Here is a 15,480-nt window from a genome sequence, read left to right as displayed (position 1 = left end):
TGGTGTTGTTTTTCATTTAGGACCTCTGGACTATTTATACAAAAAAACATAAACTGGTAAGGTCATAAATGCTATAGCATTTTATTTCAAAGAAAATGCTATAGTAACTTTAGTTTAGTCCAGCTGTGATCATGTGCTAGGCAGAACGTTTTTATATTTAGTTAAGTAAGGTTTGGGAATTTCAAAATATTGTTCTCCTCTTACAGTCTGTAGGGAAAGCTTTTCTGCAAACTGTTGTGTGTGTTTGTTTCTCTGTAAGGATATAGTGCTAAAATATTCCCTTTCAGCTCTTGAAAGTAGTAAGATCATCCTTCATCCTTTCTTTTTTTTTTTAACAGCAGTAATACTTGGAAAAAAAATAAAATTATATGCAACTCTCTTGAGGGAAAATGGTGAATATTTTGTTTGTAGACACACCTATTTGTAGATTCTTATTTCATGCTGTCATTACTGGCTTTCTTAGCTTATATTTCATTGTCTCTGTTGAAGCAACCAGGCCCCTTGCTAAATCTCTCTCTTACCTTATAATCTATCTTTAGTTCATGACCCAGCCTTCAGAAATAAAGAAATGTTTGTGTAATGACTGTTAATGTCCATAACTTGATTTACGTGGGTAGTCCAGAAAAATTAGATAGTGGCTTTATTTGATGGGCAACAGGTTTGGTTTTTTTAATCATCCCTCTGCTTTATTTTTGCAAATGCTGCAGCAAAACCTACTGACAATGGAACAAATAGTATCTGTTGAAGAAACACAAATTAAAGACAAGAAGTGCATCTTACTGAGAATTAAAGGAGGAAAACAGTTTGTCCTACAATGTGAGGTGAGACGCTTGTTTTTCAGGAACTGTTAATGGGATTGTTTTGCGTATGATCAAGTGATTGAAAAGCTTTTCAGGTCCTCCCGTGATGTATTGACTTGAGCGCACTTTATAAAGCGAAGCTGAACCTAAGCAAAACTGGAAAGTTTTAGTCCCGCTTGAATTTTGAACGCAAGAAAGCTGCAGCCGTGCCGGTTTCTGTCACGGATTTCAATGGCGATTGGGCCCAAATGAGTTCAGTTTAGTGAATAGCTAAAATCTTCAAAACTTCTCAACCCACGTGGGCTTCGAAAGCCTCGTTGGCACGTGTCTCGCTGCAGTTAGTTCAGGGTAGGTGATGTGTTTGTGAGGGAGAAAGCACACAAGTCCTCAAAACATCTTGTAGTTGCTGCTGGAAGCAAAGGGCTGTGCATTTTCCGTATCCAAAGTTACTCGTTCCTTTGGAAAATTAAATTAAGTAGCGTAAAAGTGCTATCTAAGAGAGAAGACGCTGTTGGCAGTTTACTATGAAGTGCCAAACTACTTCTGTATCTCTTTCAGAGTGACCCAGAATTTGTTCAGTGGAAAAAAGAGCTGACAGAAGCTTTCACTGAGGCACAGAGGTTGCTGCGTCGGGCTCCAAAGTTTCTCAATAAATCTCGCTCAACAGTTGTAGAGCTTTCAAAACCACCGCTCAGCCACAGGAATAGCAATGGGCTGTAGGAGAACCAGAGAACACAGTTCACGTAGGGAAAGCTACTTTGTGAACTTGCTGAGTTTCACACAATCCTTATGAATGACTTTGTGCGATCCCGGACGCGGGATCCGCTTAGAAGAGGAAGAATTAGATGTTTACAGCGTGGGATAATGTCAGAACTCTGTCTCTGGAGGTTGTGGAGAGACTGGAACAATGGCAAGTGAATTCATGCTCCTGGCAGCTCTGGAAATGACCAAGCGCAGAGGCTGGATGTTTCTCCCACGCGTTCCTGCACCCTGGTGGTGTCTAAACCCTGGTCCGTTACTCTAGAACTACTGATGGAAGGAAGATAACTGTTTTTTTTCTCTGCAATACCCTCGTTTGGTGCGTACCAAGCCTGGAGACTGAAGTGGTTACTGCTGGCTGGGACGACACTTCTGTGCGCGATACCCGCAGGCCCCTCAGCTGCGGAAGGAGCTGCAGACTTGCCATGTTGGATAACCTTTAATCTGTCGTGTTGCCATGTTCTTTCCGACCATTACTGCTGACTTTCTAATAACCTTTCTCCATACTGCTGATGATCAACAGTGTGACTCTTATGCACTTCAACGTACTGAATTCTAACTGTCCTGTGGTTTAAATGTTATTGCTACTTCATGGAAACGTTGAACTCAGATTATTCACTTGGTTTGTTGTACTCACTAATAGTAGCTACCACCGGTTTGCTTCTTCTACGTATATGCAGTACTATAACTGACACAATAGAGTAATAATTGGTGAAGAGGAATTTATGGTAGCTTCATCTAGTGCTCTGTTGTATAAATTGACTATTTTAGCACAGTTTTTAAAAGAGCAGATTCCTTTTGACAAGTTTACAGTGAACATAAAGACAGTTCTTTTCCATTTCAGGTCAACTGCACTTTTTAAAGATTAAAAAGAAATTATTCAAATCCAATGCATTCTAGTGCATGTGCTGGGTTAAAGTGTCTGGGTACCTCGGTACGTATTCTGGATCGCTCTTCAGTTACGGGACTTGTGGATCCTTCTCTGTTGTACACAAAAAAACCCACTCAGCGAGTGTGTTCTTGTAGCGTAGCTGTCCCAGGCTTGGGCTGTAGCTCAGCTCAGGGGGTTCATGCGCACATCCCACGGCTCGGCTCGCAAAAGGATTTCCAGTTCTCTTTTCTAGGGAGTTTCAAACTGTCCGCGTTCAAACCAGTCTTGAGAATACTTGAGGATGGAACTGACAAAACGAGCTGGTCAAACTCCAGATTTATATCAGTTCTACTTGAGGCATCAGTCGTGTTGTGTCGAAACTCTTGCTAAAGTAAAGATATAATTTCTTCACTGTTAGACAGCTTTAAGCATGTGAAGTCAGCCTTTCCCTGGTTATTGTGGTGTTTTGTAAGAGATAGGTCAGGGCTTAACTTAAGCTTTTTTTCTGTTTCAGTAAACACCTTCCAGAACGTTTTCTGCCTAATTACGGCGGTACGACTCCCGTCATCCCTAAAGGCGATGGGAATTGCACCTCCGTAAATGGGAGAAGTTGCCCCAACGGCTTCCTCTGCCCCCTCCCCGGCGCGCACGGTTTGTCTGCCTTCTGCTGCTGACAGATAACCACAGAGTTCTGGACCTCTTTCCTTGTAGAAAAAGTACAAATTGGCAAAAATAGGAGAATTATTTTGAAAGCATTTGCTTCTCCTGAATACAGTTGTAATAAAATCGGATGTATTTGCTTCTAGAAGTGGGAGTGGCTTCACTCTGCACAGCGTGAGCTTTCGCACGTGGGCGAACTCTGACTTATCACCTGGTGCAGCATAAAAGGAAAAAAGCATTTTGGAAGATACCCCCTGTGAGTCAGGTGATATCTTTTAATGATTTTTTTTTTTCCCCATTTATTTTTGAAATTACTCTGTAAAAAGAGTACCAGCTTCTCTGTCATTCTTACTGGTTTAGCATCTCAGCATCCTCCGTAAGGAGCAGTTGTGGTATTTCCCGAGGTGGGGCACAGAAAAGGTCTCATTTTAATGGCACTGACTGTGCCCTGGACGTTGTTAAGCTTTTCCTACAATACCATGCAATGCCCTTATTTTTCTTCTTGATTTGGAAAAAAAAAAAACAACCTCAGATTTGTGGTAAAGATCACTCTTTGTTCTCATGTAACTTATTCATACTTTCCTAGTTCGTTTTCAGTTCCGTTCTTCTCTCTTAGTTATTTTCCACGGTTGCTTTTGACGCTAAATCCTTGTTGCTGGAGTTGTGCGGTTTCTGATGCAGCGATCCCATAGATTCCGGGTGCTGAGGTCTGTGAGGAGGGGAGGGACGGATCTGCAATTGGGATATTGTGCCTCAAAACCATAGATTTTATATGAAATGAAGGCTGTGTATTGATTTACGGAAATATGCATGTTTTGAAGCGTAATGGACTTGAGTTGTCCCTAGAACATGCTCGTTGGCATGGTCCATATTGCCTTGTTCCGGGTACGCGGCAGGAGCGGAATAGTAAAATACTTGTTTTTCTTTAGTCAACTGATGTATTGACAATTTATAAAAGCTTTATATTTGTGACTCACGTGTGACTGTGCTGTTAGGAGAGAAGGAGAGATTACGGTAGTGAAAATCTTGTGGAAGTTGGGATCCCAATAACAAAGCGGGGTTCTGCGTGGAAGGGACTGGATCTGCTGGTGTGGAGGGAGAGCTGGAATTCCGCAAAGCAAAATAATGAGATGCAGCTCCGAGCTGCTCGTTCCTGGTTTAGGTACCAAATTCTCTGAAGTTTTTTTCTTGGACAAAGATTCTTGGTGGTGTTATTTCACATGAGGGTCTTTAGCTGTATGTGTGCAAAGCCTTGTTGAACGCAGAGAGCGTGGTCTTGTCTTTTACTCATTTTGACCACGTTTGTAGGACTTTTCTGTTCTTTTTTTTTTTTTTTTTTTTTTTTTAATGTTCAGGGAAGTAAAGATAAAACAAATGAGAGCTTCGGGCGTCAACAGAGCTGAGTGAATGATTAAACACATATTTTTAAACAAATTATCTGAAAGCCCTTTAAAACAAAATCCGCCGTACTGAAGAATTAAGCATGTGAGGGAATTGTTTCTTGTATTTCAAAACAGAGAATTACAAGCCAGATAGAGCCATATTAAACACTCCCTTGACACATCCACATGCCTTCAGTGCTGCGGGGATTATTTTCTAATTATTCTTTGTCTCTGACGTACAAGCTGACAAATGCAGTAAGACTAGACCCTGGAAAGCAAGCGCAGGAGAGATGTGACGGTAGAAAGATGTGTAATTTCTGCAGGGGCTGGGCTTGGTGGGGCTTGCAGTGGCTTTTAGGAGATCTGCAGGTCCGGTCTGTGTCCTTCCTCTTCCCCTTTCCCTCCACTCTGAGGCCGGGTGGCGTTTTTGGTACGTGGGAGTTGCTGTAAATCAATGTTTCGCTTCAAGAACAGGGGTGCAGCAAATTCATAGAATCACAGAATGGTTTGGGTTGGAAGGGACCTTAAAGCCCATCCAGTGCCACCCCCCGCCCTGGGCAGGGACACCTCCCACCAGACCAGGTTGCTCCAAGCCCCCTCCAACCTGGTCTTGAACCCCTCCAGGGATGGGGCAGCCACAGCTTCTCTGGGCAACCTGGGCCAGGCTCTCACCACCCTCAGAGTGAAGAATTTCTCCCTCATATCTCAATCTCTCCTCTTTCAGTTTAAAACCATTACCCCTTGTCCTATTTTCTAGCCTAAATCAGACTTTTATGAGTTGAAATTGAAGCGCAGGAGAAGCAAAGGACCAGTTACTCCTTCTGCAAGTGGAGTGTGACTGGGGAACCGTTTGGAGCTGGGCACCAGCTTGGCCAGTGTTCCCTGGACACTGAGATGTCCCATCATTGCAGGTAGCAATTAGGCAATTTTTATTATTCAGATTTGTTCGGGAATTATATTGCAAATAGCTGAAACTGTTAAAAGAACATTTACTAATTTTTTTTAAAAAAATCTAAGTGTAGGCTGTCCAGTTTTCTGTCTCACAGCTTCTTCCTATTAGTTGTGTTTGACCGTTATGTCTTGTCACCGCTCCAGCAAAGTCCATGGCTGCAGCCTCACGAGTTGCTTCTCCAACCGCCACCCTGAGATAAGCCCCGCTGGTGTAAATACTGGGGCTGGGCCAGCTCCCACTGACATTCCCGGATCGTTTTTCCCCCACGAAGCTTCAAAAACAAAGGCTCCGAGCGCCCTAATAATAGTTGGGTGGGAAACGTGGCAGGTAGGGACTGTGCGAGGGTGGTGGTGATAGACCTCGGCTTTGTCGTGTTCCGATTCTCCTTAATTTCAACAACTTTCCTTTAGAAATACCGCAGAAGTTTTTTTCTTCTCCCACTTCTGTCAAGAGGGGGGGAAGGAAATAGGATCATCAGATTGGTTTTAACGGGTGTTTGCGGTCCAGTGCATAGATAATAGGAAATGTCGTGTATTTGGTGCTAAAAACAAATCTGTGTGTCCCGGTTATCCTGCCGCCCCCGGCAGGATCAGGCCCCCGACGCGTGTGATGACTTGCTCGTTAACGTTTCCTCCATTTACGGTCTCCCGTGGCAGTAAATTAGCTCGTGAACCCCGAAACACCTGGAGCTCCGTGTGTTGCTCTGTTCCTGGCAGCTGATCCGGTTTAAGACTAAAGATTCTTTAATTTCCCGTAGGTATCCCCGTACCGCAGGCGGGTTGCGCTCTTCCCCCCGCAGCAGATGGCAACGACACAGTTAATTTAACTCTGAAACGCTCACACTCTAAATATATATATGGAGGAAGGACTATTTTGAAGTGTACAGTAGAAAAGTAAATAATTCTAGTTGCGTTGATTAATAGAAGGAATGAGGCAATTCTACAAATGAAAAAAAAAAAATATCTGAGAAGCCTATTTTGAGAAAGCATAGTATTAATTTTAATATTGTAAAAAAAAAAAAAAGGAAGATATCTAGATATCTAAAATATACAGAGAACATATGTATAGCCAAATGTCTGAGGAATTTCGAGATAATCTACTTTTGTTTTCTGTTGATTTCTATTCCATGGTTGTACATATTGTGTGGATTGAACATTGGCTGTTTTAATACTATTGTTAAATTGTATTTTTATTTTGTGTTAAACTAATCATCACAGACTCAGCTTTATTTTGTTTATGTAAAGGTTGCGATGCTATGTAGGTATAAATCCGAGAATTCTATTTTAACAAAAAAAAAAAAAAGCATTTTATATTATTTATTAAATACATGTTTCTCTGACTTCTGACATTCCACGGAATTTCTGCTCCGTATACGTATAGAAGTGGCAGTTCCTTTCGAGCAGGATCGGTCAGCTTTATTCTGTTTTTCATAATAAAGTCGAAATAGTTGCCGTCAGTCTGTCCGACACCCTTCTGTGGCGAGATCAGTGACTCCCAGGCACTGTCAGGCCCACCTCGAAGCGCAGAAACATCGGAAAAACGTGCAAATAAACCCCTCGGTTTGGTATTTCTGATTTTCCCTTTTATTCCTCGGCATTCCAGGGAGCAGGCTCTTATCCCCGTGAGGCCGTGCTGGGTTAACGAGAATGAATGACCTTAAATTAGGGCAAGGAATCGGCTTGATATTTGAAAAAGGTCAGGCTTCGGCTCAGGTATTTGCAAAGCTCTTTAATTGCGAGGTTAATGAGGAAGGGAGAAGCCCGCAGGGGCCGTGGGGTTTGAGCGCGGGAGCCTTGTGTCGGGCAGAGACGGGACGCTCTGGCCTCGGCGATGGCAAAAATGTATGTGCTGGGGATGGTTTTTGCCGTTTCAGGGTGATTACGTGGTGGTTAAAAATAAGTTTAGAGCCCGTGAAGACAGGAGGGGTGTCCTGCGGGGCTGGGTGGCCAGGGCAGGTGCCCGGTCGTAGCCCGGGAGGGGAGTGGGCACCCCCGGGACCCCACGGGGGACTGTCCCTCGGGGGGTGTCGGGACTTTGAGCCTGAAACCACCCGAGGAGCCAGCCCCTGGCACCAGAAGCGTTCGGTGCCGCCGGGCACATCTGCAGATAACCAAAGCGGGCACCTCCTTCCCCAGCGAGGTACGAAAATGGCAGGAAATTCATCAGATTAACTCATTTGCTAAAAATAACGGCGGTTGCGGCCGCGGCCCCCGCGGTTTGAGGAGCACTCCAGGTATTACAGCACGTGCTTGTCGTTCCCACCACGGGGAAAGTCTGTGCCCTTCGGGGTTGAACCCGGTGACCCCTCCAGGGTGAAATGTGGCTTTTGCCGGCTGTGCTCGGCCACCTTTTCCCACGGGGGGGGTCAGGGGGTGGCTGCTTCCCCACCCCGTGGTACTTTTTGCCTGGTTTTCCATTTTCCCCCTTCTCACGCCTGCCTGATGGTGGTGTATTTCTGTGGCTGAGAGTGAGCCGGAGCATTGAGGGAGCTCCCGGAACGGGGGGAGAGGCCGGTGGCAAAATTGCGCCGGTGCAAAATCCCGTTTTTTTTTTTGTTTGTTTTTTTTTTTTTTGGCATCACCCACCAGAAACGTGCCGAGATTTGGGATAGAGGCGAGCCCGGCGCCGCAAACCTCACCCGTGCCCGACTGGGGCTTCCTTAGAAATCCCGGGGACGGGCACAAGAACGCTGGTTGTTCATCCAGGGTCAGGATTTATCCCGGTTTGTGTAAATCGATGTATTTCCAGACTGGGAAAGGAGAGAGATGCTGGGGTGTAGCACCGGGATTGTCGGGATGCGGGATGGGATGAGGCTTCCCCGGTCGCATCGGGCATCTTTTCCTTAAGGAAAGGGAGAGATCAGAGAGCAGGCGAACGACAATGAGTCTGAAAAACAGAATAAAGCGAGAGCATCCTAAAGGAGAGGCGTTTTTACGAGCACTGTTTCAGTGACTACATTCAAACCTTAAAAAAAAAAGAGGAAAAAAATTTAAAAAAGGAGCAGATCGACATGAATAGCGACTAGTGATTTAAAGAGATATATTGAAAGAGAACCTGTTTTCAAATGTGTAATTTAATGGTAAAGCAAAGCCAGTATCTGTAAATAACTTTAGATATTGTATCTATGAGAATCATTCTTTGTTTTCTGTACTTGGCTCTTTTCATATTTATTGTGCGGAGGAGGACGTGCCCCCTCTCGTCCCCCCCCCTTTGTCCCCTCCCCGTGCCGGTGTAACGCTGCTGCACGTCCCGGTAGCACTTTTCTCCCTCCCAGAGACTTTTTAATCTTCAGAGTTTACAGTCCTCGGCGATTTGTGACTGATGTGCCACCCTTGAGTTTAATTCCGCCATTGTTATTATTTTTATTTTTTTATTTTATTTTATTTTTTTTTTTTTTTTGGAAATTTTTAAAAAGGGTTGTTTTTGGCCCAGCTGAGCTGCTTTCTGTGTGTTGGTCAGTACAACTGCTCTCATACGACCGGAACCCCAATAAAAACCGTCCTTTGCGTGTCCGCTGCCGCCTGGTTCTTTTCGGTCTCGCCTTCCCCTTCCCCCTGCGGGGATTGGGGGGGGGGCTCTGCTGGGTGAACCCCCGCACCCCCATGTGTCCGTCATCCCACCCCCAGCATCTGCTCTGGCCAGAGGTAAGTCCCTTCGCTCGCCGGGGAAGCCGTTGTTGGTGTGTGCGGTGTTTGGTGGTGCTTTTTCCACGGGTGGATCCCAGAAGCATCCATGGGTTGATGCTTTTTCCGCGGGTGGGACGGTGACCCTGGGGGTGGTGACCCTGGGGGTGGTGACCCTGGGGCAGCACCAAAAAATGGCCCTGGCAGGGACTAGGAGGTGTGTTTTTGGGTGACAAAGGGTGGCTTTCCGAAAGGAGGGTGAGGGACCCCAATGCTCGGAGCCTCAGGGTGCCCCGGCAGCGAGCCCCGCACACAGCCAGGCTCCCCCGAGGCTGCCGTCATGAAGGATCACCCCAAAACGCGTGTCCTTGTGCCATTCCTGGCTGGGAATGGGGTGTATTTTAACGGGTGTTGCTCGGGGCAACCCTCGCTCTCCTTACAGGCGACTCCAGACTAACCATCCTATTTCTTTTCTTATTAACAGAGATTTTCCAGCCGCCGGTGCTGATGCCCTGGGCCCGACCACGGAGCATTTCGGGGGAGCGGTGGGGGGTGGGTTCCCCCTTCCCAGGGGGGCTGGGCCCGATCCTGCATCCCCCCACCCCTTCCTGGGTGTCGGGTGCTGGTGGTGGCTTCTCTGGGACGGGTGGGACGTGGGTCCTCCTGGACACCGGGGGGTCACCCAGTGACCCCTCCTCTGTCCCCAGCAGAGCTCTGCAGGGACATGAGGCTGGGGATGGCGGTGCCAGGGGCCCCCCTGGCATGTAGGGTCCCCCCCCCGCCATGGGGCAGGCATGGCTGCCTGCTCCCCCCCCCCCACAGCTGCCCTGGCCCCCCTGCTGACCACGTTGGCGGTGACTTTATCTTTCCACCGACGACCAGAGGCTATTTTGGGCCCCGCTCTCGGGTCCCTCCCCATCCCGCCCCCCCCCCCCCCCCCTCCATCCCAGGGCTGGGGCTAGCGGGGGGGAATTGGGGTGCTCCGGGGGTGCCCCCGTGACGGAGCTCTGACCCCTAGTCCCTGGGTGGGGGGGGGGGCAGCCCGGGTGTCGTCCCCCCCCCCTCTTTCACCACCCCTGGGCTGCCTCATGTCAACCCACGGCGGTTCCCCCCACATCTGTGGGGTGCAGCCGTCTATCCGGGGGGGCACCAACACGCGTGGCCGGAGGCGGGGGCGGGGGGGGGACGACACACACCACAGTGCAAAGAGAGCAGGGGAAGGGGAGGACCCCCGCCGTGCCACCCCCTCTCCCCAGCCGAGGCCCCGGTGCCACCGCCGCGGGTATTTTTAGCAGTGACATGTGTCACCTCAGCTGCCACCGCGGCGGGGGGGGGATGGCGGGGGGAGGCACACGCCGCCCCGCCGCCGGTCGCCCGCCCCTCGCCTTCCCTCTCCGCCCCCCCCCCCGGGTCCCGCACCGGCGGCAGAGCCCGCTACCGGCCTGGGCCACCAGCCCCCGGCGCCAGTAGCCCCCCCACCCAGGTACGGTCGCTCCGGGGGGGGTGGGGGGGGGGCTGTGGAAGGGGGGGTGGGATTCGGGATGGGGGGGGCCGGGTCAGGGTCGGAGCGGAGGGGTTTGGGTGTGCAGCCCGGGGCCCCTGGACGGGGAGGGCTATTTTTAGGTGGGGATGGGTGGCCATAGCGGCAGCCCCGGCTCCGGGGGCGACTTCCAGCCCAGGGAGGGCTGCGATGGGAGCGGGGACGGTGGCCAGGGACTCCCCTCGGTGGCCTGGGACCCCTCGGTGGCCTCGGCTCTTGGCACCCACCCAGGGTGGCAGCGAGTCCTGGGGGGCAGCAGGAACAAGCCCCTGCCGTCTCCTGCGTTGGGGACCGGAGCCATGCGGCTGTAGCCCAAATGGAGCCATATCCTGCTCCCAGGGGCGGGAGGACAGAGGGGTGTCGATGGGGGTCCACGGCCCTCGTTGGTGCCATGCGGTGTGCTTGGTCGAGGCACGTCCCCCTGCGTGCCTCAGTTTCCCCGTGTGCAGAGCGGGGACCGAGGAGCCAGCTTCTAGGGTGGAGGGACCCCCCGGCTGGGGGGACAGCGTGGGGGCAGCGCGGTCCCCGATGTGAGCGAGGGCACGTGGCAGCCGGGGCTGCCGCCTGAGAAGGCAAGTGACATTCCTCAGCCGGCTCCTGGCCGCTCCCGGTGCTCCTGCCCTTTACTGTACAAGGAGATAGGGCCGCCTGTGCACGCCAGACGAGCCCCGACCCGCTCGGTGCATGAATGATCTCGACAGGTGAAGCTGGGGGGTCAGCCCGAAGTGGGGGACGGACGGATGGGCAGGCGGGCGGGCTCCCGCGGCCACCCTGCTGCCACCCAGTCCAGGGCAGCGGGGTCCTGGTACCACCCTGGTGCCACCAACACCCCGTGCCCCCACGTCCTCACCCCCCCCCCCTGCGCCCTTGCCGTGCCATGCCAGGGCCTGGAGGTGGCTGCACGTGTCTGTGCCCTCCCCAGAATCACAGAGTCATGGAATGGTTAGAGTTGGAAGGGACCTTAAAATGTCCCCTCCTGTCCCTCTCCAGTCAGTACCGTGAGCTCAGGCTGGGGCAATGCCCAGCAAGGTGATGGTGCTGCCGGTCCTGGGGCTAGTGGGAGCCCTTGGCTAACTCTCTCCTCTCTCTCTCTGCCTCCTGCACCCAGCGTGGCCCCGCGGCTCTCCGTACGGCACCGTCCCCCCTCACCGCCGGCATGGCCATCTCCTCGCGCCTCGCGCTCTGGGAGCAGAAGGAAAGTCTCAGTCCAGGCTGGCACCAGCGGCGTTTCGGGGCTGGATGCTCGTGGGCTGCCCCCGGGGCGGGGGGGGCTCAGAGCCGGTCCAGGCGGGGGGACACACCGCATCCAGCCTGCCCCACGCCACCGGGGTCGGCGTCCCCTCGCCTCCCCGCACACATTGCTCCTGCTGCGTCCCACCCCGCCGGCTCTGGGCACGTTTGCAGCCCCATTGCTCTGGTTTGGGTGATTTTGCCACCGTTTGGGGCACGTGGTTCCCCGCAGGGCTTGGTGCTGGCGCTGCTGCTGGTGGCACGGCTGGGAAAGCTCTTTGCTGTGGGAGCCGCGGGACGCGGGGCCGGGTTTCGGCTTGGAGCAGGTCTGCATGTGGCCACGGTGATGCCGGGGACGGCTTCGTGACTCGCTGCAGCCGGGACGGTTGCCCCCGTGGGCACTGGGCAGAGCTGGCGGTGCCTCAGGCTCCCCACGGTGCCCAGCCCTCGGGGGCTTGCGGAAACCTCGGCGCTTCTCCGCGGGGCTTTTTTTTCTCCGTGCTTCTCCTCCTGCTCGCCACAGCATCCCCCAGCCGGCCTGCTGCTGACGGGTGGCCCAGGGCAACCTGCAAGATGCCCACGCTGGCCCCGCCGGCAGAGCGGGATGCTGATGCTCTGCTGCTCCTGTGGCTAATGTCCCCGTGGGGCTGGCTTTGCCGGGGGTCCAGTCCCCGTGCCGTGCCCCGTAACCCCCTCTCTGCTCCCGCAAACAGATACGGGACGAGGACCGGGGGCCACCCCCTTCTGCCCCCCCCCTGCTCCTGTCGGTCATCCCGGGGGGGTTCATCAAGCAGCTCGTGCGGGAGACGGAGAAGGAGGCCAAGGTGGCGAAGCTGAAGAAGGAAACCAAGGCGAGCGCCAAGGAGGAGGTGAGTGGTGATGAACCCCACGCGGCGCCGGGGTGTCCCCATCTGTCCCCAGCCCAAAGCGGGTCCCCTCCAAGGCACCAGGACCCCCAACGTGGGGGTGGGGGTTTTTTTTTTGGCACGAGGTGGGTCGTACAGCGAGGCCCGGGCTCCGTCGGCTGCAGCAAGCTGCGGCCCTGGCCAGCCGCCAGCCTCGAGTAATTAATGCCGGCGACTTCATTAACGCAACTTGGCCCTTCCTGACTTGCTTAATTGGAAAGCGAGTCGTTAAGCAGAGCGTGAGGCTCGCGGGTTCGGCTCGCTGAGCGCGGGAAGGGGAATGCGGGGGGCGTCCCTGGGCTTGGCACCGAGCGGTGACCCAGGACCCGGCGGGTGGAGGGACAGGATGTGGAGGGAGGAGGAGGAGGAGGAAGATGATGATGTCACCACCGACTGCAGCCATGCAGCCAGGCCCAGGTAGCCACCTGTGGCCATCGACCATGCCCGGAGCAAGCTGTGTGTCCTGCTGGGATGTGCATGGCACGGACATCCCGCACCGGGTTGGGGACAGGGATGGGGACGGGTCCTTCGCCCTGTCCCTGTTGGACCCGGCCCCTCTCCTTTGTTTGGCAGCCCGCGGGGGACAACGGCGAGGCCCCGGCCAGGGACCCCCCAGCTGCCCGAGGAGAGGTGGTCACTGGGGGGCAGCCGCTGCAGAACGGGCTGCACGCAGAGGGACAGGGGGACGAGGGGGTCCCGGCCCCCCCACGCAAGGACCCGCCACCGGGGAAGGCTGCACCAGGGGCCACCCCCAGCAAAACCCCGTCCCCCACGCCTGGCCCCGCAGCGGCTGCCCCCAAACCAGCGGAGACCCCTCGCCCGGAGACTCCCAAGGCAGCGAAGCCATCGTGCCCAGAGAAGAGCCCCAAGAACCCCACCCCGGGGGGCAGCCCCCCAACTCCAGCTCCCGCACCCAGCAAGGAACCCCAGCGCTGCAGCCAAGTCCCAGCGAAGGAGGGGGACGTGCCGAAGGAGAGCACCAAGAAGGAGAAGGGGGCACCCCCCAGCCACGAGCAGCCCCCAGCCAAGGCGAGAGCCAAGAGGGAGCCGGGACCGGCCAGGAAAGAGCCGGAGAAGATGAAGAAAGATGTCGGAGGTGGCAAGAAGGAGCCAAAGGAAATCAAAAAGCCTGGGAAAACTACAAACAAGTCAGAGGGGCTCAAGGAGGAGCCGGGAGGGATCCAAGAAAAGTCCAAAGATGCGGTAAAGGAGGAGGGGAAGGCGAAGGAAGAGCCGGGAAAGGGTAAAGAGGCACCAGGAGATTGCAAAGAGACAGGAGAGAGCAAAGAGTCAAGAGAGAGCACGGAGAAGGACCAGGTAACGTGTCCACAGACCTGCCGGGCTGTTACCCCGTGTTTTGGGGGCACCGGTGCCATTTTCTGGTTTCGTGCAGCTCCTCCCGTTCCCATGGGCTCAGCTGGGGGCTGGGGGAAGGTGCCCCCCGGGGCTGGCCAGGAGGGCAGAGGGGGGGCAGGGGTTCTGGCTGGAAGTGTGGCCGTCCGTGAGGCAAATGCAGTTTGTCCGGCTCAGTTTTCCACCAGTTCCTGCACGATTCCCCTTTCTCCTCCCCACAGGCTCCGAGGGACGTTTGGTACGAAGCGGAGAAGGTCTGGCTGGTCCAGCAGGACGGATTCACGCTGGGTAACTTGCCTTCCTCTGCCCTCCTTATCCAGGGCTGAAGATACAATCTGTGCCCAGCCTGGCTGTGGGTTGGGAGCAGGGTGGGCGCCGGGTGCTGCACCGGCACCGTGCCATGGCCGTGCCCCAGCGTGGCCACGGTTGGCGGTGGCCCCTCGGCAGCTCCCCGTGCCGCAGCCGCTTCGGCCGTGCCACCCCGAGGGACTCATCAGCCTCTCGTTGCAGCCACGCAGCTGAAGCCGGACGTGGGGACGCCCGAGCTGCCGGCGGGGAGGGTGAGGGTGCGCCGGGAGGCGGACGGCAGCGTCACCGAGGTGGACGAGGACAGCGTGCAGCGGGTGAGCCCCCTCCTCGCTTTTGGCTGGTCGCAGGGATGGGAGCCCTCCCCGCAGCGCCTGCCGCATGGCAGCCCCCAGGCGGGGTTAGAGCCGGGGTAGCCCCGTCACTTGGGCCACCGTCCCCAGCTGGATGGCTCCAAGATGCCGTGGTGGGGTCCAGCACAGCCCGTGCCACGACGGCAGAGCTTGATGGGGGCTCTGTCTCTCTTCCTGCAGACCAACCCCCCCAGCCTGGATTATGCCGAGGACCTGGCCGCGCTCGTCAGCCTTAACGAGTGCAGCGCCATGAACACGCTGCAGCAGCGCTACCAGGCCCGGCTCCCCTTCACCTACGCCGGGGCCAGCCTGGTGGCCATCAGGCCCAGCTTCGTTGCCAGCAGCAGCTCGGGGAAGGTGAGCAGTAAGGGGAGACTGTGGAGAGGCCAGGATCTCCCGTGGGAAGCAATCGGCGATCCCTCCCCACCCCCCCGCACTGTGGGGACAGTGGCGGAGGGCTCCGGGCGCTGCGGTGCCGGCAGATGGCACCGTGGGACCGTCGCAGGGTGACCGGGATGCTCGGAGCCGGGATGCTCTGAGGACACTCGGGACCAGGGATGCTCGGGGCGGGGATGCTCTGAGGACACTTGGGACCAGGGATGCTCGGGGCCGGGGATGCCTGGGGCCGGGGATGCCTGGGGCTGGGGATGCTCTGAGGACACTCGGGGCTGGGGACAGTCAGGACTGGGAATGCCTGGGGCTGAGGATGCTCTAGGGGATGCTGGGGATGTTCTGAGGATACTCGG

At 54.4% G+C, this 15,480-nt stretch overlaps 2 protein-coding genes across 2 annotated transcripts in view; both read left to right on the top strand.

Moving 5' to 3' along the window:
- Window positions 1-8,930, top strand: part of GRK3 (G protein-coupled receptor kinase 3) — a 79,912-nt gene extending 70,982 nt beyond the window's left edge. Inside the window, exons 20-21 of the mRNA XM_074159320.1 lie at window positions 708-821; window positions 1,359-8,930. Coding sequence (XP_074015421.1) covers window positions 708-821; window positions 1,359-1,520 — 276 coding nt within the window. The 3' untranslated portion in view covers window positions 1,521-8,930. The remainder of the gene's footprint in view (window positions 1-707; window positions 822-1,358) is intronic.
- Window positions 8,931-10,463: 1,533 nt separating this feature from the next.
- The window catches only part of MYO18B (myosin XVIIIB), a 78,767-nt gene continuing 73,750 nt past the window's right edge, over window positions 10,464-15,480 (top strand). Inside the window, exons 1-7 of the mRNA XM_074159675.1 lie at window positions 10,464-10,509; window positions 11,718-11,780; window positions 12,529-12,686; window positions 13,296-14,039; window positions 14,297-14,363; window positions 14,586-14,698; window positions 14,915-15,091. Coding sequence (XP_074015776.1) covers window positions 11,744-11,780; window positions 12,529-12,686; window positions 13,296-14,039; window positions 14,297-14,363; window positions 14,586-14,698; window positions 14,915-15,091 — 1,296 coding nt within the window. The 5' untranslated portion in view covers window positions 10,464-10,509; window positions 11,718-11,743. The remainder of the gene's footprint in view (window positions 10,510-11,717; window positions 11,781-12,528; window positions 12,687-13,295; window positions 14,040-14,296; window positions 14,364-14,585; window positions 14,699-14,914; window positions 15,092-15,480) is intronic.

Source organism: Numenius arquata, chromosome 16, assembly GCF_964106895.1.
Source record: "Numenius arquata chromosome 16, bNumArq3.hap1.1, whole genome shotgun sequence".
In the NCBI taxonomy this organism is placed as follows: Eukaryota; Metazoa; Chordata; class Aves; order Charadriiformes; family Scolopacidae; genus Numenius; species Numenius arquata.
The sequence above is the reverse complement of the archived record's forward strand: the minus strand, read 5'-3'. Positions and strand labels throughout refer to the sequence as shown.